At 39.7% G+C, this 19,849-nt stretch overlaps 1 protein-coding gene across 2 annotated transcripts; it reads right to left on the reverse strand.

Annotated features, from left to right (window-relative positions):
- Positions 1 to 1,023: 1,023 nt before the first annotated feature.
- LOC126610756 (meiosis-specific protein ASY3) lies at positions 1,024 to 7,881 on the reverse strand. 2 transcript variants are annotated; one of them, XM_050278881.1, is made up of 10 exons: positions 7,748 to 7,881; positions 6,944 to 7,015; positions 4,805 to 6,448; positions 4,548 to 4,701; positions 4,105 to 4,168; positions 3,839 to 3,988; positions 3,702 to 3,760; positions 2,478 to 2,612; positions 1,898 to 1,989; positions 1,024 to 1,403 (listed from the first exon to the last, which is right to left on the reverse strand). In XM_050278881.1, exons 2-10 carry the CDS (start codon positions 6,974 to 6,976, stop codon positions 1,332 to 1,334), a joined length of 2,403 nt encoding a protein of 800 aa, XP_050134838.1. In that variant the 5' UTR covers positions 6,977 to 7,015; positions 7,748 to 7,881; the 3' UTR covers positions 1,024 to 1,331. The 2 variants fall into 2 exon arrangements, with proteins under 2 accessions (XP_050134838.1, XP_050134837.1); XM_050278880.1 differs by having other exon boundaries at positions 7,720 to 7,876.
- Positions 7,882 to 19,849: the final 11,968 nt, after the last annotated feature.

The following is a 19,849-nucleotide window of genomic DNA, read 5'->3' on the forward strand; positions in this document are numbered from 1 at the left end:
ATAGAATACAAGCTGGATGGATGAAGTGTAAGAGTGCATCCAGCGTGTTGTGTGACCGTCGTAGGTCACTGAAGCTCAAGGGAAAATTTTTATAGGACGGAAATAAGGCCAGCGATGTTGTATGGCACAGAATGTTGGGCGGTGAAGCATCAACACGTACACAAAATGGGTGTAGCGGAGATAAGGATGCTTCGTGTGATGTGTGGGCACACGAGAAAGGATAAGATTGTGAATGAGGATATCCGAGGTAAAGTAGGAGTAGCCGAAGTTGAAGGAAAGATGAGAGAAAATCGGTTACGGTGGTTTGGACATGTGCAAAGAAGGCCTACTGACGCTCCGGTTCGAAGATGTGACTACGGAACAGGGGTTCGGGGCCGAAGGGGTAGAGGAAGACCTAGGAAAACTTTGGAAGAGACCCTAAGAAAAGACTTAGAGTACTTGGATCTAACGGAGGACATGACACAAAATCGAGCGCAATGGCGTTCTAGGATTCATATAGCCGACCCCACTTAGTGGGAAAAGGCTTTGTTGTTGTTGATGAGATTTGTAAGTATTGTGATATTAAGCACATTAAGTTAACAGAGTCAATTTGTATCTTTTTATACGACATATTTATGCATGGATAATGCTAGGAGACCAAAATTTTAAATTAAATTTGCAAACAAAATGATGTGTTATCAAGAAACAAGTAAATAGACGCTTAATCAAGAATCCAACAATCTACCACCATATCATTTGGTTTAAAAAATTTAGTCTCCCTAACATTACCCTTTGTGCTAAGTATGTAACACTTTTTTTCAAACCTGTCATCTACAAGATTCAAACTTTTACTTACAAAAAAAATGAATATTACTATACTATTGTACTAAATAGGTAACCCTTGTTTGAGTGGGAGCTTCTATGGCTTATTTTAAGGTTTTATTTTAATTTTTAATTTTATTCAAATAACGGGGACGATTTGAATTTCAGCACATCATCACACAACATGAATTGTAAAATCTAGTTTTGATCAAACATATGCTCTTTCAAGGGAGGAAAAAGAAAGTCATATATGCATTAGGAGATTAGTCTCAATTTCCTGTGAACGATTCATTCTTCAACTATATATATTCATGCGTTACATGAAATCACATTTAACGGAGGATCGAATAATTCATACCAATTACCAAATACAGACAGACTCAATGAGATCACTGTTATATTTCTAAGCAGGAACTGCAATAGAGCAAGCCATTTGGTTACTTTCAAGGCCTGCAAGAAGCAATCTTCGGGGCTGAGGCTGCCTAGTTCTAAACCTTTCTGTGAGCTAATCTGTACACAGTTTGTGTATATCAACTTAGAATGCCGTCTTTTAAACACAATGCCAGTTCGTGTTTCAATTGGAGCATCTTTCCACGCGCCATCTGCAATTAGTGAGATCAAGGAGATACGTTAGTTATACTAGATGCCAGCGCATTATCCCCGGTAAAAAGATCTAGAGGAGATGACAGACCAAGTATTACAAGATGACAACTTTTTTAAACATCTTAAGTTCTTAATTCAACTACGAAGACCATGACTCCACAGTCCACAGTCTGATTTCTAGGGAGTTTAAAACTTAAATCCCTGTTGGATGAGCCTGAGACTGAGGGTTTTCCTCACGAGGTCTATTGAGTGACACGCACTGAAAAGTGTATCAACCCATTATATTCAGCCAGCCACCTGTATATTATTGTGGAAGTGATCTAGTAGCTAGCTAGATATTATACTCAAAACATATGCTGCATGATAAGTTTATAGCTACGTACTACAACCAAAGGCAAAATCAACAATATGCAACACAATGTCTAGATTACATTATGCAAATAATTGCACAAAACTCGACAATAAATTTTACATAGATAGAAGGAAAACTTGCCCTTCGGGTGACTTGGATTTTTCTTTGGGCATCGTTGATTTGGGTCTCAATTGCTTCTTCCACTCGCATGAGAAGCTTTCTGTGTGATGCTTCTGCAAGTGAAACAAAATCAAAAGAGTGTACCAGGATTGGAATGTTATTTGTTTGCAATGAGAGTACAAACACTTTTAGCTCATCTAAAAAGGCCTTTCACGGTACGGTCTGGGGTTCACGTCAATGATTTTTGCTGTATAACACAATGCAGCCATGAAAACAGAGTATCTAGCTGCTTATTTAGTTCATCATCATATCAAGAAATGCTGGATTTGTGGCCATGTTATTGCATGTAGTCTATATAAGCATAAGATGCATGGAACTTTAATGCATGTAGTCAGCATTCATTGACTACTGTGACTACGGAGATGTCACCATATTCAACTATCATCGGGAAGCTTGTATATCCATTATTTAGATTATTGAAAGTATAATTGATAGGCAGAATCACGATGGACATGATATAACACCTTTACAAACACATTTCCATAATGAATTGACACATGAAAATAATAAAGAGATAATAAATGTAAAGAAGCTGCCATACTTTGCTTATCAACAGTTCCCTTAAACTCTGTCTGGTACACTTCCAGCCCTTCAAGTGTGCTCTTGCATTCCTGAAGATGCTGATTGACTTGTTCCTTGAACTTGTCATAAATCACTTTCAGTTGTTCTTGTTGCTCTGCATAAAAAAAAGGTGGGGTTTCAGGCATAGCTTCAATGAGAAAAAATTCCAATTCCGGGCACATGCGGGCTAAATTGATTATATACGTAGTGATATCCATAAAGCCCTCCCTACAAGAAGAAAATATGGAGTGCAAAAATTTCAACAAAAAAAATACTCAGTATAGCTCATTAATTTCCAATATATTAAATGTTGAAAGCTAGACCATCCAATCTAATACCAATAGCCAATAAATGGATAAAAGTAAATTAAATTATTGTGATGCAACGGTTATAATGTCCGATGTGAGAATCTTTATTCTCAACACAAACCCTCATGTGCAAACTAATTGGGTCAAACAAGTGGTTTAACATATTAGGTGAAGTTGAACACATGTGGCCAAATTGGACATGGGACAAGATGAATTGCCGTTTTGATACCATGTTAAGTTGGAGCTTCCAACCAAAACCAGTTACCAATGGATAGGGAGGCCTAGGATTTTACATATTACGATGAAAGGCCTAGAATGTTTGATGCCAGACTTCATATTCTCAACATAAGCAATTTAAAACATGTAAAATTAAAACAAGTGAGCACTGTTTCCTATTATGGTATTGGTATATCATATAGTCTTATAGCCAAACAAACAACCTCACGACTTAGGGGATAAAAGGAACAAATTTCCTGGTAAAACTTGCAAAATCACCCAATGCAGGCGAGTTTTGCAGAAAAACCAGCAAATTTAATTTGAGGAAATAATCACAAAATTGAAACCACTAAAGAAAGGGTGATTATGATAAATGAAATAAGTGATTATCAAGATATCTAAATATAACTCTTTTCACATGTCATATCTGTGTGCAACAGGAGTGTGTACGGTTCATCTTGGTCAGAAAATTGTCAACCACCCTTAAACAGAAAAGTGAAAGGATATAAATATTTGGAGATAGAAAAATAATTTTAATATTAGTTACTTATTAGATTCAAAAGGTAAAAGGTCGTACCCAGTGCACAAGGCTCCCTATTAGTTACTTATTAGATTCAAATTAATTAATTCCAAACATAATAATAATCAATTGAAAGTATCAGAAATACAACTTTTAGTACCTTCAAACCTTGTTTCCAGCCTTTTTTTCTTTGATTTACTGAGGTTTGTATGCTTTCCTCTGAAAATCATCCAAAACAACTTAGAGCTTGTTGAAATTAATAGGGAAACCTCAAACGTCTCAGTTGAGAGTACCTACATGTCTGTTTGAATCTGAGACTCAATGGTTTGCAGCTGCATATGTACCTCCGCGGCAACAGATACCAAAATTTCAGAGGATTTCCTATTAGTTGCAGACTTCATTTTGGTTTTAAGTTTTACTAATTCCAATGCAAACAATTCAACAGCCCTGAAACATTGTCAAATACAACACATACATCACAAACGCATAGCAAACATAGAAAGCTAGTATATATACTGCACCAATTCACATATGACAACACAAAGAACAGAGAGAATAAAAACCTAGCCAGTCCATCCACTTGATTATGCTCTGAAGGTTCCTCTATCCAGTTGTCTTCTTCAGTCCCTGCAACATGAAAATATTATTGCAGATTAAGAGCGGGTGAGGTAGCTGAAATATTTAACTGAATAAATGTGGTGCTTTGTGGGCTGCAAAGCCTTTCATCTCAAAAAGTTTGAATTTAGTTTTTCAGCAGTACTAGTTTCTGGAGCAAAGCAAATGTATCTATTTCTAAGAAACCTACACAACAGTTAGGTAAACGAAGTGGCTATCATTCTTCCATGTGGGGCAGGGGGAAATAAACATATCCAGCTTCTTACATCATACAACATACAATTAAAATCAGAAGATGCTTAACCAATCAAGCAAAATTAACTTCAGCAGTTAATGTTTTTTCAAAAATGCATTTATCCTACGGTTCAGATAAGGGTCTGGGTGAACATACAGTCATGTCCTTGGATAATAGGAGAACCTTCTCCACAACTCCTCAAGTCCCCCTCTTCAGATGGTGACGAAAGAAGGCCTTCTTCTGCCGCATTTTCTTCCATGTCAGGTGTTGTTTTTCTCAATGGCGAATCCTGGAGTTCCTCTACAGAATCCTGAAGTTCATTAAGGAAATACAGAAGGCAGAAACAAAATACTTAACAGAGAGTAGTACACTGCGAAAGTATCTGATCAGAACCATTCAATAACAAAGGATACAAAAGATTTTGTTTGTTCATTATCACAACAATCTTGTTTTGGAGTCCAGAAAGTACTGAAACTTCGAATATCTCCGACACTAAATCTCCTCTCTGTTACAGCAGGACTACTAGCATCTACCATTTGGTCTGAGTTTGGGATTGAGCTAAGGGAAGAAGTTGACACGGGTGTTTTAATTCCAAATTCGGGACTTAGATCATCTTCTTCTGGATTGGCAGCTTTCCTCAAGTTTGGATTGCCATTGTCTTCCTCGTGGTCTTTATTTGCTGGAGTGAAAAAACCCGCCTTAAATTTCTTGTATTGGAGTGGTGATTGGTAGACTTCCTGCTCTTGAATATTTTTTTCCAGTTCCTGATATTCTCTTTTATTCTCATGTAGGTAACCATGAAAATCTCCTATTTTCTTGCCTACAGAACTTGTTTGCTTAGCAGATGATTGTGGCTCACTCCTATTAATCTCTTTCTGAGTCTTGGTTGGTTTACCCTTTTCAGGAAGGCAGATCCCATGCGACTCAGTTCTGAAACTTTTGACCTCGCTCTTCTTCCGCATAGACATTGAGGATCCACCACCAGAAGAGCCATGAAGCTTCCCATAACATTCTTGTTCAAAGGAAAATATGTTGTTGTCTTGATGTTTCAGTTTGTAAACAGAGGATGGACCATTTTTTGCACTTGTCTGCTGTTTTTTGGTTGGACCTCTCTTTTGGCTCAAAGAACGAGTCACAGGTCTCCTGACAATATTATCAGGACTTTCAGATTCCATTTCTATAGTATCTGAATTCTGTCGGGGTTTGATAAATGCATCACCCTTCTCATCATATTTTTGCTCTGGTATATCAGAGTTATTGTTAGGCTTGACAACTGTGGCACCCATTTGATCAAATTCCGGCTGTGGATTTAAATTATTATCAGCAACCTCAGGAGGCTGAGATTTGGAATGCTGACCATCAGGCGAAGAAACAGTTCCCAATATCTCCCAAAGCTTTTTTCTGAGAGTTTCAGTTCTCCTGCCTTCTGTTGCATCTGTTTTATCCACTATCACATCCTTATCCGTTGCATCTGTTTTATTAACTAGTGTATCCTTATCCGTCATTACGACTTCCTGTGCAGTCGCAAATGTGAAATCCTGAAGTTCCACTGATCCATCCTTCACTCTCCTCTTTCTGTAGCTAACTCCATCAAAGTTCTTCTGCTTCTTACCATCAGACTGGAATAACGATGTCTGGTTTGCGGAAAACGGAACAGAACATGTAACAGGTGCATTCCTTGTTCCATCCTGTTTGTACTCCTTCCCACTACCAGATGGCAAATCAGAAGACTGTTTTGCATGAAGAACGGCATCTGTAGTATGCATTTTCTGGTGGAATGATGCAGTACTAATACATGGGGAATTCACCTGCTCTGGATCCGTAGCTTGTTTTGTTTTCTTGGCAGCTGTGACTTCTTGCTCCTTGCTTATTTCCTCTGTGGTATTGCCTAAGTTATATGTCACCCTTTCTGCATTTGGCACCACAGCCTCACCTTCCTTGGTGACTCCAGACGTTTTCTTGGTTGATGGATCTACCACAACTCCAATTGATATCTTTCTCGATTGACTAGATGGATGATTAATGCTTCCAAAACTCCTACAATTGCTTGTTTGGTCCTGAAACATATTTGGTGAGGGATTAAGCATATAAGTTTTGTTTGTTTTCAATACTGACTGAAACTTCCTAGTATTCATGTTCTTTGGGGATAGTCCCAATTCCACTCTACCATCTTGTTTCCTTTATATATTGAGATGAATATAAATCCAATAGACCATCAAGCAAAAGGGGAAAGACATATAGGTGGAACAACATTCAGATTGCAGAAATCTGGAATATCTTAACAACTAAGTTATGCACAACCAGATGCAAATAATTTACTAAACAAAGTAAAACCAAAATGCCATCTATGGGTCTTATGCCTGACGACACAGATGTTAACAATTAACAGATGAGTAATCATGAGTAAACGATAGCATATATATAATGAGCTTCGTAAAAGCTTATGCACCAAGTACCAAATAAGAAGATGAACACTGAAAAGTTAATTGGAAATTTTCAAGAAACTCAGTCATTAGCTATAAACTAGAACATATTAAAATGTTAGTGCTTACATCTCGTAAGTATTGCCGTGTATCCACCTCCATTGTTTAAGAACAAAGAAGCAGCAAAACTGCAGTTGTGACCTGGACAGTAGACTAAGCAATTTAGCTCAAAAAACAAACAGAGTTGCATAAGAGGAGGGGCAGGGCAAGGCAGAGAGAAAGCTAATATTATTTGCTGAGGAAGAAAAAAAAATGTGAAATGAAGTTAATAGAAACTCAATATCATGATAATTCATTTCAGATCAGACACAGACCACCAAGATGGATGCGTAATTTTTTCATATTATTTGGGAACACACACAGGATAATTAAATTAAGTAGGGATTTACTATTACTTCATCATGATTTCTTATCCTAACTAAACATAGTTTGTTACACACAAGATAAAGCTAGGACTGTGAGAACATTGGAGGAGAACCTACGAATTCGAATACGCCATCCAACACGAAAAGAATCAGTAAATGGTAATAATCCCCAATAATCATCAGTAAATCATTTCATTACTTCTGAATTAGACGATGATGATACGACATAAACCCTAATTCACCGAAAATTAAGTTTCAGGCGCTCACAACCTTGAAGAATTTAACATTTTAGAATCTGAATCCCAGAGCTCAGATGACATATCATACCACACATGGAAAATGTACGAATGTGCGAAATTCAAAAAATGAAATTAAACAAGTGAAAACCGGAGTTCAAAATCTGATAACCAGAAAATACATGGAAGAAAAAGAAATTTACAAAATAGCGAAACAGCTAACAATTCATGGTAAATAGCTTACTGCTTGTGCAGCGTTGATGATTGCTGACCTCAATTAATTCTATTTTCAAAATCAATTTTTCTGCCGACGGCGAATCTGAGCGTGTGTGTGTGTGAGAGAGAGAGAGATGCACAGTTTGAATATGTATGAAAATACAAGGCGGGAAATACATGTGAGTTTTCTCATGGCTGGGGGTGTAATGCGCACGCACTTTCAAGTCAGTTGACGATAGTGCCCCGTGCTCTTTATGGATAATAGGTCTGTTGGGTTTCGATATTGGGCTATCTGTAGCTTCTCCATTTTAAATAGAGTTCCAAACTATTATAAAAATTCAGGAGAGGGGGGAGTTTCAAATAGCATATGTGTAAAAATCTAACACTTTATTCATTAGGATATTGAACCACATGTTGTTTTATTTTGTTATATTAGCCACCGTTAGGGTTCGAACCACGCCATTGTCCAAGAGCTCAACATCTTTTCACCACTGTGGTAAAGTGCCACTTGCAAAAAAACTAACTGACCCTTTTTTTTACACGTTTATTACTTGAGAAGTGTTGAGATGGGCTGTAATTTTTCTTTAGAGCAATTCCAGTGTGTAAAGGCTCCCCATGGCAATAGGTAATTCGATCCCCTCAAGTGAATAGTAATTGCTTTTAATAAATAGTAATTGCATCTCCATTCTTAAACTGAATAGTCCAAGCAATTCATATTAAAATATTAGTATTTTTTATTTAATAAAATAATTTTATTAGTAATTTCAGATCAGATTTTTAACCGATCTCGTCACGCCACGTGTCATTATCCGAAAGTACAATTTTTGGTGATAGATTTCGATAATATTTTTATCCAATTTTGTCGTGCCACGTGTTGTTACCTGTTTAGAATCATTGAGGATAGATTTTCAATAGATTTTTAACCAATCTCGTCGTCCCACGTGTCACTGTCTATTTAGAATCTTTGAGAAGAGATTTTGATAAGATTTTTAATTTTATTTGGGTTGTTTTTTAAATTCATTTAGTGTGTTTATTTGGTGTATTCTTTATGAGGTTTATTTGGTGTGTTTATGTAACTTTATTTGGTTTGTTTATGTTGTTTGAATAAAGATGCTCTTAGTTTAAATAAAGTACCAAATTAAATAAAGATACTCTTAGTTTAAATAAAGTACTACATTAAATAAATAGGAAATTACATAAAGTACTAAATTAAATAAATACAAAATTACATAAAGTACCAAATTAAATAATACGAAATTACAACTCAAAGTGAATGGAAAATTATGGGTTCTAATTTTACAAAAATTCCCTAGTCATCACCAAACCAATTTGTGGTGCTAGGATCATCTCCACTTGCTCCCTTGTCTCTTGCAAGCCTCCTTCACACCCCGTCCCCTTTCTCCGAATTCCAAATATTTAGAATTCAGAAAAATTTCTTCTACTGGCATGTTTATAATGTCACGATCTTTGTTGAGCCCTTCTTTCTTCTCTACGCATCTCCCTTTCTTGCCTAAGTAGCTCTTTCTCTCATTAGCTTGAAATACTCTCAGTAGCTGCAGCTTTTGCCTCATCTTTAGGCTTATCAACCTCAAATTTAGCCACTTCCCTTGCCAAAGTCAATTTTCCTTGGCGAGCAAGTTCTTCCATATATTTTGCATAATCATTCATGGAAGAACTCCTTTTTTTCTTTGAAGCCTTCTTACCTTGAGGCCTGAGTAGATAATTGGTCTCCCCAACACTTCTTCAGGGGTCACTCCTGGCACTTGTTCTGTGTCACTTTCATAAACATGCGAGTCGTGATCTGGCATAGAGTGTAGATGGGTGATGTTCATAACAACTTCTGGATCGACAGACACAACTTTGTATTTGGGACAATCTTTAACAATATTCCAACATTCTCACCAATTGAATGAGTTGTTTTGTTTTTGGCATGGTAGCAAGTTTGTGCTTGAAGTTTAATGTAAATTTGGGTATAATACAAACAAATAAATAATATATTGTAACTTGATCAAAGTAATTTTCGCCACTTCAAATATTAGTACTAGATTGTGCTAAGGCGTCTCTCCAACAAGTAAATGATTGGTTGAGTATTCTCCAACGACTTGTGAGAGATTGTTCCGTTCTTTTGCCGTCAGTCTTCTCGAGAAAAAAGGAATGAATATTCTTCCACATTTCTTACAACTTCATCTCATTACCCTTAATCGGATCATGAATAGCTTGAATGACATGCCTGACCCTGATATTCCCTAAACACTAGGGTAGGCAGGTGTTGGCCAACACCTGAAGGTGACGAAGCCATATTAGAATGCATGAGAACAAGAAATAAATAAGACTTATAAATTTAAATATAATGAATATGCATTTAAGGAACGTGTTCAGAGCATACAACTAACTAGAACACTAAAAAGAAAGAATATAAAATTCAATGAACAAGAGGATGGGTCCTACACCGAGAGGACTCGAAAATACCGATGCAGAAGTGCCTTGACGCTGGTATCGTACGCCTCAAATCTAAATCTTGAGGGGGCGTAAAACAAATATGAGTGGACCAAGTTATTGTAAACACGAAAATTCCTGTAACAAATGAGACAAGAACACGTGTACAAAATAATATTTTGTATTAATGATTTAGAGGTTACAATCTCTTCTACAAATTTAGCCTCTGATTCGATCTCCTTAAGGTGTTGATTTGTGGATGTGCGATTGATCCAAGGGCCGTCGAGGCTTGATCTTGGATGAACGACTGGAAGTTTCTTCAAGGGCCGTTGGGGCTTAATCTTGAAGGTCGAGGGAACGGATCTTCAAGGGGCTTTTGGGCTTGATCTTGAAGAACTGTTGATGAACGGATCTTCAAAGGTCTTTGGGGCTTGATCCTGATGAACAGTTGGATGTGTGGATTTGTTAATGTTGTTGATCAAAAGGGTCGTTAAGGCTTGATCTTAGGATGAACAGATGATGAACGATGAAAACTTTCTTCAAGGGCCGTCGGGGCTTGATCTTGAAGGAGGATTTGACGAAGAACGAAGAGAGCTTTCTTGATCTTTCGGGATTCACTTGGGAACTTTAGAGTTTCAAAGCTTCAAGGTTTTGGTGTAATGTGAATTGGTTATGAATTGGTCCCCCCTAAAATGAATGAAATGGCTTCTATTTATAGAATTTTCCAAAGCCTAATTTTGAATATAATATTCAGATGAAATAAATCGTTTCTGCCAGGTGTTGACACGTGTCCTGTTTGATGACTTTTCCGATTTATTTTGATTTTTCGTTTAGTCACACGCTACGTGTAAAATTTATGTGACACGTGAGCGTTGAAATTGTAACTATTGGTCAACATTTATTTCGCCAAAATTTCGATGTCTACAAATGCCCCCACTTCAAGGCGCGTCGTATACATGTGCTTGTCACGTGTAGGAGATGTGTTTTGAAGTCCCTTAATGTAGATGTCGATCCAAGGGCCATCGAGGCTTGATATTGAACTGGGTTGGAGATTTCTTCAAGGACTGTTGAGACTTGATCTTGAATTGGGCTGGAAGTTTCTTCAAGGGCCGTTGAGGCTTGTTCTTGAACTTTGTTTGAAATTTCTTCAAGGGTCATTGAGGCTTGATCTTGAAGATTGAAATTGGACCACAAGGAGCTTCACATGGTAGATGATCTTTGGCTTTGGTAGTGGATGAATTGGCACGTATTTTGCTGCGCTTGTTGACTTTCCACAACTTTGATCTTGAACTGGGTTAGAGGATTTTCTGGTTTCCTCCAATTATTGACTTTCCACAAGCTTATTCTTGAACTGGGTTAGAGGATTTTCTGGTTTCCTCTAATTGTTGACTTTCCACAGCTTATTCTTGAACTGGGTTGAAGGACTTTCTGGCTTCCTCCGATTGTTGACTTTCCACAGGTTATTCTTGAACTGGGTTGGAGGATTTTCTGGTTTCCTCCAAAGGTTTGAACTTACTCTTTTTTTATGTGGAGCTGGATTTGATTCAAGGTTGATGGACACTTAATTTTGAATCGTACTTGTGATTTCTTCAAGGGTCGTCGATGCTTGATCTTGAATTGGGTTGGAAGCTTCTTCAAGGGCCGTTGAGGCTTGATCTTGAAGGTTGATTCGAACACATGGAAAACAGGCACGAGGTGAATGTGATGGCCTGTTTCTTTGTTCAATCTTTCTAATTCACACCTAAGCAGTTTGGTCAACGGTATGATCTTCAGGAGTGGTAAGCGCTTCTTCCAGTTGGTGACTTGATCTTTAAGGATTTGATTCAAGGGTGGTGAATCGGCAAATGCAGCTCACAACGCCTAGCGAGTCGACCCAAGAATTTGAGGGTTAAAACAAGTTCACTAAACCCAGAGTGATTGCAACCCTGATGATATGAGATACTTTTGATTTTGAAGAAGTAGCAGATGAATCGGCACGTGCTTTGTTGTGCTTGTCTCCATATGTTTCAACGTATCATTTTCCCTTGCCTTATCTGTTCTTTGGGCAGATGTGGTATCTTCTCTGGAAGCATAAGATGTTGAAACAATGGGTAATTCGAGAGCAGTGACAGGTAAGCAATCAGGGAAGGGTTCCAAGCAGTCGATTCCTGACTGGGAGTTTGAGTGGAGGTTCCGACATATTGCTTTCTTTATCCTTGTCTTTGCAGGTAAGAACAAGGACAAAGAAAAGGACATGAAGATTGCATGATATGAGATACTCTTGCTTTCTACCCTGATGATATGAGATACTTTTGCTTTTGGTGTCATTTGTTTGCAGAGGTATTCCCGGAGAGGAAGAAAACTGAGTATTTCAAGAGGCTCTGCTGGGAGTGTACTCTCGGAGGTGAGGAATAGTTAGGCATTTTGCCAGGTCTGCCTTGCTATGGACGATGAAGGTCGACATATATAGGAATTTCTCAACAACCAGTAGTGACACTATTCCTTTACTCTTGTCGGCAACCATTGGGTAATTGAAACAGTAAGATTCATGCGTTTTTTACTTTGTCAGAAATCTTTGCCCGTGCTTTCTGCAAAGTTGAGGTTACGTGTGAAGGGTGTTGACAAGTCTGGAAAAGTCGATCTTTTGAAATTTGGAGATCGGCCCGTGGTTTTTTAGCAGACCTGACTTTTGAGAAAGGATATCCCTTCGATTTCTGAGCAAGCGCCTTTTCGATTTTTGAACCGATGGCCTTGTCGCCTCTTCGATTTTTGAACAAACAGCCCGGCTTTTGAAATTCGGGGAAAGGTGCCTCTTTGCTTTCTGAACGACCACATTGCCTCTTCGATTTCTAAACAGGCCCTGTTGCCTCTTCTTTTTATAGAGGCATGAATTGTGTTAAAAAACATACTTAGAGAGTTTCTACCTGTTAGGAATTTCCCTCATTTTGTATTTTTAAGAATTTGACTTACACGACCTCTTCTTCTTTCATCATTTTTGCAAATGGCTTGCCCATCTGATCGTCGTCTTGATTTGAATGTTGGGGAAGATGTTGATATGTCTTCTCCAGGCAACATATGACGCCCGTCCTTCTTATCCGCCAGCGGTCCTCTTACATTTTGGGACTCTGTGATGAAGAATGACATAACCGCTACGGTGGTAGCTAGAAATCTTCTTACCCCTAAAGACAATAGGATCATTTCCAAGCGGTCTGATGAGCTGGCTGTTCAGGACTCTCTGGCTTTCAGTGTTCAGTGTGCGAGCTCTGCATCAAATATGGGCCAATGCTTTCTTGCTCGAACTCGTCAAGTCGAGTCACTGATGGCTGAGGTGGCGAGTCTTAAGCAAGAGATTAGAGAGCCTAAGCATGAAAACAGAGAGTTGCATATGCTTGCCAATAGTTACTCAACGAGCATGAAAAGAAAGCTCGACTAGCTGCAGGAATCTAAAGGTCGGATTCCGAGTGACCATCAGACATTTATGGCTTTACTCCAAAGGCATCTACTGCCTTCGTCCTCCAGAGCTCTACCAAGTGTTGAGGCTGCAAATAATCAACTTCTGGTGCCTCCCCCTTCTGGAGCTTCGTCGAGTACTGAGGCGCCATCTGATCAACCTTTGTGAAGGCTCCCTCCTATTTGCTCTATTTTTTTTTTGTCTCATGTAAAATGTACATTTATGTAAATTTTTAGAGAAATCAATAAATGAGCTTTATCTCATTTAGTGCTATATATATGTATATTTTTTTTTGTTGGTGCCTGAGCACCTTTTTTTAATTATATATATATATATATATATAGCACCATTGTTTTATATATTATTTCTCTTCCTTTTGGTGCTGTACCACCCCTTCTTTTTCTGTCACATGGTGCCGTGCACCCTTCTTTTTTTAATTTTTTTTAATATATATATAGCACCATAGCTTTCCTTAGCAGACTTCCCAATCTCCATTTTTTATCTCTTGAACTCTGGGCATAAAAGGCTTTGGGTGGGGCTCGGTGAAAGAGAGGAAGCAGTTTTCCTGATCTTGCTCATGGGTTGGTGAACAAAGAGGAGGAGGAGGGTGGCAGTGAACTCAGCAACGAAATCATTCAATCTAAAAAAATACAACTAAAGCCGCATGTCCTTGTTTTTCCCCAAATATGCTGCTTGCAGGTTGTTAAAGCTTTTCCCAGCTTTAACAAAAGATTTATGTGCAGGCTGCTGCATGTGTGAGCATCATCATTCATTGCATGTGCTCTGTAATGTTGATCATTTTTTTTTTCAATTTCTGGTGTGTATAAGTAAGCCTTCCTGTAAGGCTTTTAGACAGGTATTCGATCCTTATTCCATTCCCATCAGCTTGAGAGTTTTAACCTATCAAGTATAGTTCTGTCTATTTGCACCGAAGCTTGCTGCTTCATATTTGTGCATGTTCGCTTACTTCTCTGGACACTACAACTGCACAACCATTTCACAGCCAATTGTGCAGCCACTGCATTCTCGCTACCTTTTGTGAAGCCTTTACTCTGTGAAGCCTATTCGCGTATATATATTTGCACGGCACTATCACCATGTTCGTGTATATAAAATAATACATATATATATATATATATATATATATATATATATATATATGGAAGGTGCACGGCACCATCACCATGTTCATATATATATATATATATATATAATGTCTATTTATATATAATATGTGTACCCCTCTGATTGATTTTTTTTTTGTAGTGCTGGAGGATTGCACCGTCACTGCACAACCATTGCATAACTGCTGCATTCTTGCTACCTGGGGTTTGTTGCAGTGCGTCATTTATCGCATGGTGTTGTGTAAAAGACTGCAACGGGGTTTCGCTGCCGTGTGGTGCTGTGCAAGAGACTGTAGAGGGACTTCGTTGTGTAATGCCTTTTGTTCACAATCTTTTTCCCTTGGTGGTGCGCTACCGTGTGGAGCTGTGCAATAGACTGCAGCGAGTTTATGCTGTGTAATGCCTTTTGGTCACAACTTTCCTCAGTGGTGACGTTGATGTGCCTCTTGCCGCCGCTTGGAATGACTGTCTTGTAATTGCCCTCTTTGCTGTATTGCTCAAGTTTTGTGGCTGATTTTTTTTTTTTTGAGGTCATGGTATTTTTTAAGTTCTTTAAGAGCAGCACCATCACCATTCTTGCGAAGGCAGGCGATTCGCAAGATAGAGGAACGACGTTAAAGCTCTACGAGCCACTGACTGGTCTTAAGGCGCTTGCTCTTCCCGCAAAAGATAACTCCATGCATATTAAGTCGTGGTCTTCCGAAGTATCTTGGGAGGTGGTAAATTCTGTTCAACCAGATACAAAGAATAAGGCGTGCATCTCGAGGATTCTTATCTTGAATCCTTCACACCATGCTGGTGACAATCATTCGACCTCGTTTAAGCTTCTTGGTGATCACATCCGCAGCGGAGCTATGGCTTGGAATGGTACTCTGTTGACTGTTGGAGAGGCCGTTTTTGATGAGTTTTATTGGGAGTGGCTTGAAGATGTCTTAAGCCGATCTAAAGATGTGCTTACTAACGTGGGCCTTTACCACGCTGTGTACGCATCTTTGTTTAGTTATGATTGTCATCCTTCTGTCATTCGTGCGTTCTTTGAGCGTTGGTGTTCAGCGACTAACACACTTCACACGGCGCAAGGGGATATGTCAATTTCACTTTGGGATCTTCACAGGATAGGAGGCTTGCCGATCCAAGGTAAGTTTTACGACGAGGTCGTTCCCAGCGCGGAGGAACTTTCTCTTTGCAATAGCCGAGGATTGCCTGCGAGTTGCCGTTGTTTGTTTTGGGCGTATCACAAGCTTCTCCAGGATGCTCAAGGTAAATTAGGCGTGAGGATTTCCTCGTGGATCCGATTTTGGTACTAGGAGGCCATGAGGTATAAGAAGCATTTGAAGAAAAGTAGCTGTAACAAGACCACTAGGCCAAAGGAAGACTCAGACCTGTCCGATGTTATTGGCTCAACCAGGCGCCGCTCTCTTGATAAGTTGAGAGCGTTTGAGGATCTTGGCATAGCATCAGAGCATGTGGATGAGTCTTACCTAGCTGCTTTTTTAGCTTGTTGGCTTTGTAAGTTTGTTTTCCCAGCATGCGACGTCAACTTAGTTTGTCCTGGAGTTTTCAAAGTCGCTAGCAAAATGGCTGTAGGTGAGTCTTTTAGCCTTGCTATTCCGGTCTTAGCCAACATTCACAATGGCTTGAGCATTGTTTCGAACTTGGCAAGCACTGAAGATCGTGATGCGATGCTTCCTTACCACTATGTGTATGGTTGGTTGGGTGAATACTTTGGCACTCATTTTTCTTCGTTGACTCTAGACAAGTCAAGGCCTTCTTCATCGACTGCAGCCAAGCTGGGGCCTTTGATGACGAAGTATTCTGGCGTGTTCTCCGCGAAGAGCCTTGATGATTTGCAGGTGCGAGCGCTGTTTAAAAGTTGTGAAGATTTGAGGATGGACCCCTTAGCGAGAGTTGGCTCGGTGCGGCGAGGCATCGTAGACAATTCGCATCTTCGCTTCTCAGACTTGTGTTATCTTATAAGTCTTCATTCGGGGTTTGTTTCTTTACGGCAGGAAAATCGATGCATTGTTTAGCGATATAGTCCCCATCGTTTCAGCAGGCAATTTGGTTTTGTCCAAAACGTGCTAGGCAAGCTGAAGGAAAAGAACCAATCGGCATCTTTGCAAGCCGTGTATATGCATTAGGAGTCTTGTACCCGTGCATGTATAAATGCTGTTATCATGCTGCCAGCCAAGGACGAGTTCAAGAGTAATCCAATGACCCATGTCTACGTACGTTGGTGGTCAAAGGTACATTATAAGAACTTGGGGATGGCACGTGGTACCAATTCTTCTCACTCAGGTAATGATATGTCGAGAGAGGGATGTTCTGTGGTTCTTATGCAACTAGTACCTCTTGATTGCGCGAGTGCGGCTCCCTTACAAGATTGACCTGTAGCTTTAGCTCCTTAACGCCCATGCTTGTCTCCTCGACATCCGGATGCTTTTGAAAAGGCAGGAGATGAAGTTGATTCGCACGAAGATGGATTTATTTTGCAGCAGCGTCAACAAGTTTCAAACAAGCAACCACTTGAAGGTGCTCAGGTTGATAGCAATGTCAATTTTCGTCATAAGAAAGAAGTGTTTAGACCTCATCAATTCAATGACTGTGTGCTATTTGAGAGAGATGTATGTACTTCATTTTCTCTCGTGATTTCTTCTGCTTTCATCATTTTAGCTTTCGTTTCTAACATCTTTCTTTGTCTTCTTTAGGTTGGGCCTTCTTGTCCTTTTGATTTGGCAACTGCATATGTTTATTCCTATACGGAGATGCTATTTGCAGGCGACCTACCTACAGACAGGGAGATCGGGGATCCGCCTGGTGTAGAGCTTGTTCCAAATCCCTCGAACTTCCCGAGTTTTCCATGTGCAGGTGGAGGTATGCAAGAACCCATCATGCGTCCAACATCTTTGCTAGCTAGCTCTGAGATCTCTTTGAGAGGGCCAAACCTTAGCGGTACTGAACGACTCATCCATCGCATCAGTCTTGGTGCGACAATGGATATCAAAAGCCATATTGAGGAGAGGATTTCTAAGTGCCCGTTAGAAAACCTTACGTTGCTCAAGGAGGATTTGTCGAAGCTTGTTTCTGTGATTGACAACCTTAATGTTGATTCTTCATCCTTGAAGATCAAGATTGCCGAACTTATGGCCGCCTCGACTGAGTATTCTTCCTTGCGTGCTATTTCTTTTGAGAAGTTGAGTCCCGATGTTAAAGCCCACCAGTTAGCAATAATAAACTTGTCACTGGCTCAAGTTCGGTCTTCTCAGCAAGCTGCTTCGGGAGATTATCAAGTCACAGAGATTTCTTTAACTTCTGTCCAGGTGCGTCTAGATGCGTTGGTGCGAGAGCGAGAGCAGTTGGTAATCGAAGCATCGCAACTTGAAAGTGTTCTCGCGGAGCAGGGAACTACACTTTCTTAGTACCAAGAGGGGATTTCACGCCTAGAACCAGAGAAAGACATGACTATGGAGTTGCCCATCTTGTCTCCCGCTGAGGTAGAGACTTTGAAAACTTTTGAAGGCTTGCTTAAAGATCGCCTTTGTAGTTTTAGGGACATAATTTTCAAGTAATATCTTATGTTTTTTCTTGTAATAAGGCTTTGGATCCGACTCCTCCTTTTTAAAGAAATAAAGTATTTACATTTTTGAATTTGCTCTTCATTCTTCAAAGTGCTTTATTATTATTATTATTATTATTATTATTTAGATGATGTGACTGTACTTGAAGTTTTGACGTTTCAAGTTGCCTACGTACCCTCAGTTGAGGAGGGATCAAGTCATAACGTAGTTTAAACGAGCGATGAATTTTTTTTTTGAGGTGATTTTGATGATGATTTTGCCGTACACAGTTTATGCTATTGCAGGCTAGGAGCGTGGAGCATTTGTTTTAGGGGTAGTAGCGTTTCAAGAATCTTCCATTGATGGGGCCGATCTTTAAGCCGTCTTCTGCCATGATTAAGTAGGCGCCATTGGTGTAGACCTCTTGTATTACGTATGGTCCATCCCACTTTGATGTGAACTTGCTTTTTGTCTTGTGAGTTGTGATGATAGGCCTACGCAATACGAGGAAGATATCTCTAGTTTGGAAAGAACGAGGGTGAACTTTTCTGTTGAAAGCCTTGGAGAGTCGCGCTTGATAACACTCCAAGTGCTGTTAAGCTTCGAGCCTTCTCTCATCCAGCGCTTTCAGTTCTTGAAGACGCAACTTCACATTCTCTTCGTCAGTCAAGCCTTCTTGTATAGCCACCCTTAGTGAAGGGATTTGACTTTCGAGTGGTAGAATAGCTTTCACGCCATATACTAGAGAATAAGGCGTAGCTTGGGTAGGAGTCCTATGTGTTATCCTATATGCCCAAAGTGCTTCGCTTATTCTTTCGTGCCAGTCTCTCTTTGTTTGGCCGATCACTTTCTTCAGGAGGTTGCATAATGTTTTGTTGAATGCTTCTGCAAGACCATTGGCCGGAGCATGATACATGGAAGACTTGTGCTGTTTGAATTTGTATTTCTCGTAGAGCTCATCCACAAGTCGATTAGAGAACTGCTTTCCATTGTCAGTGATGATGTAGCGAGGCACACCATATCGGTGGATGATATGCTCCTTGATGAAACGGACGGCAGCTTCCTTCTTGACTTCCCTTAGGGGTATAGCTTCAGCGCACTTGGAGAAGTAATATGTTGCAGCTAGGATGTAAGCTTCTCTTACAGATGACTTTGGTGCAATTGACCCTACGATGTCAAATCCCCATACATTGAACGGCCATGAAGCAACTGTAGGGTGTAATGGTTCAGGCGGTTGATGTATGAAGTTGGCGTGGAATTGGCAGGCTTGGCACATTTTGGCGTGTTCCAGATAATCCTTCACCATGCTCGGCCAGTAGTAACCCATTCTTTTGAGCTGAAAATGTAGCTTTGGTCCAGACTGATGCGCCCCGCATACGCCTGAGTGTGTTTCTTCCATGGCTTGATTGGCTTCTTCATCACCTAGACACCTTAGAAGTACTTTTTCAAAAGAGCGTCGGTAGAGTGTTCCTTTGTAGTAAAGAAAGCGAGGTGCTCGTCGACATATTTCGGAACGATGTCTAGATCATCTGGAAGCTTTCCATGCTGCAGGTAGTCGATTAGTGGATGTCTCCACTCTTCAACATCGACTGGAAATACTGAGATGACATT

This window comes from Malus sylvestris, chromosome 17 (assembly GCF_916048215.2).
Source record: "Malus sylvestris chromosome 17, drMalSylv7.2, whole genome shotgun sequence".
In the NCBI taxonomy this organism is placed as follows: domain Eukaryota; kingdom Viridiplantae; phylum Streptophyta; class Magnoliopsida; order Rosales; family Rosaceae; genus Malus; species Malus sylvestris.

What these genes read in the sequence shown, in the direction of transcription:
- LOC126610756 (XM_050278881.1), bottom strand. Translation starts at nt 6,976, where the DNA reads ATGGAGGTGGATACACGGCAATACTTACGAGAT. An exon ending in ATGAACAAACAAAATCTTTT is followed by an intron (nt 4,702 to 4,804) that starts GTATCCTTTGTT and finishes AATGAACTTCAG; the next exon opens with GATTCTGTAGAGGAACTCCA. An exon ending in GCTGGAAACAAGGTTTGAAG is followed by an intron (nt 2,613 to 3,701) that starts GTACTAAAAGTT and finishes TTTTTTATGCAG; the next exon opens with AGCAACAAGAACAACTGAAA.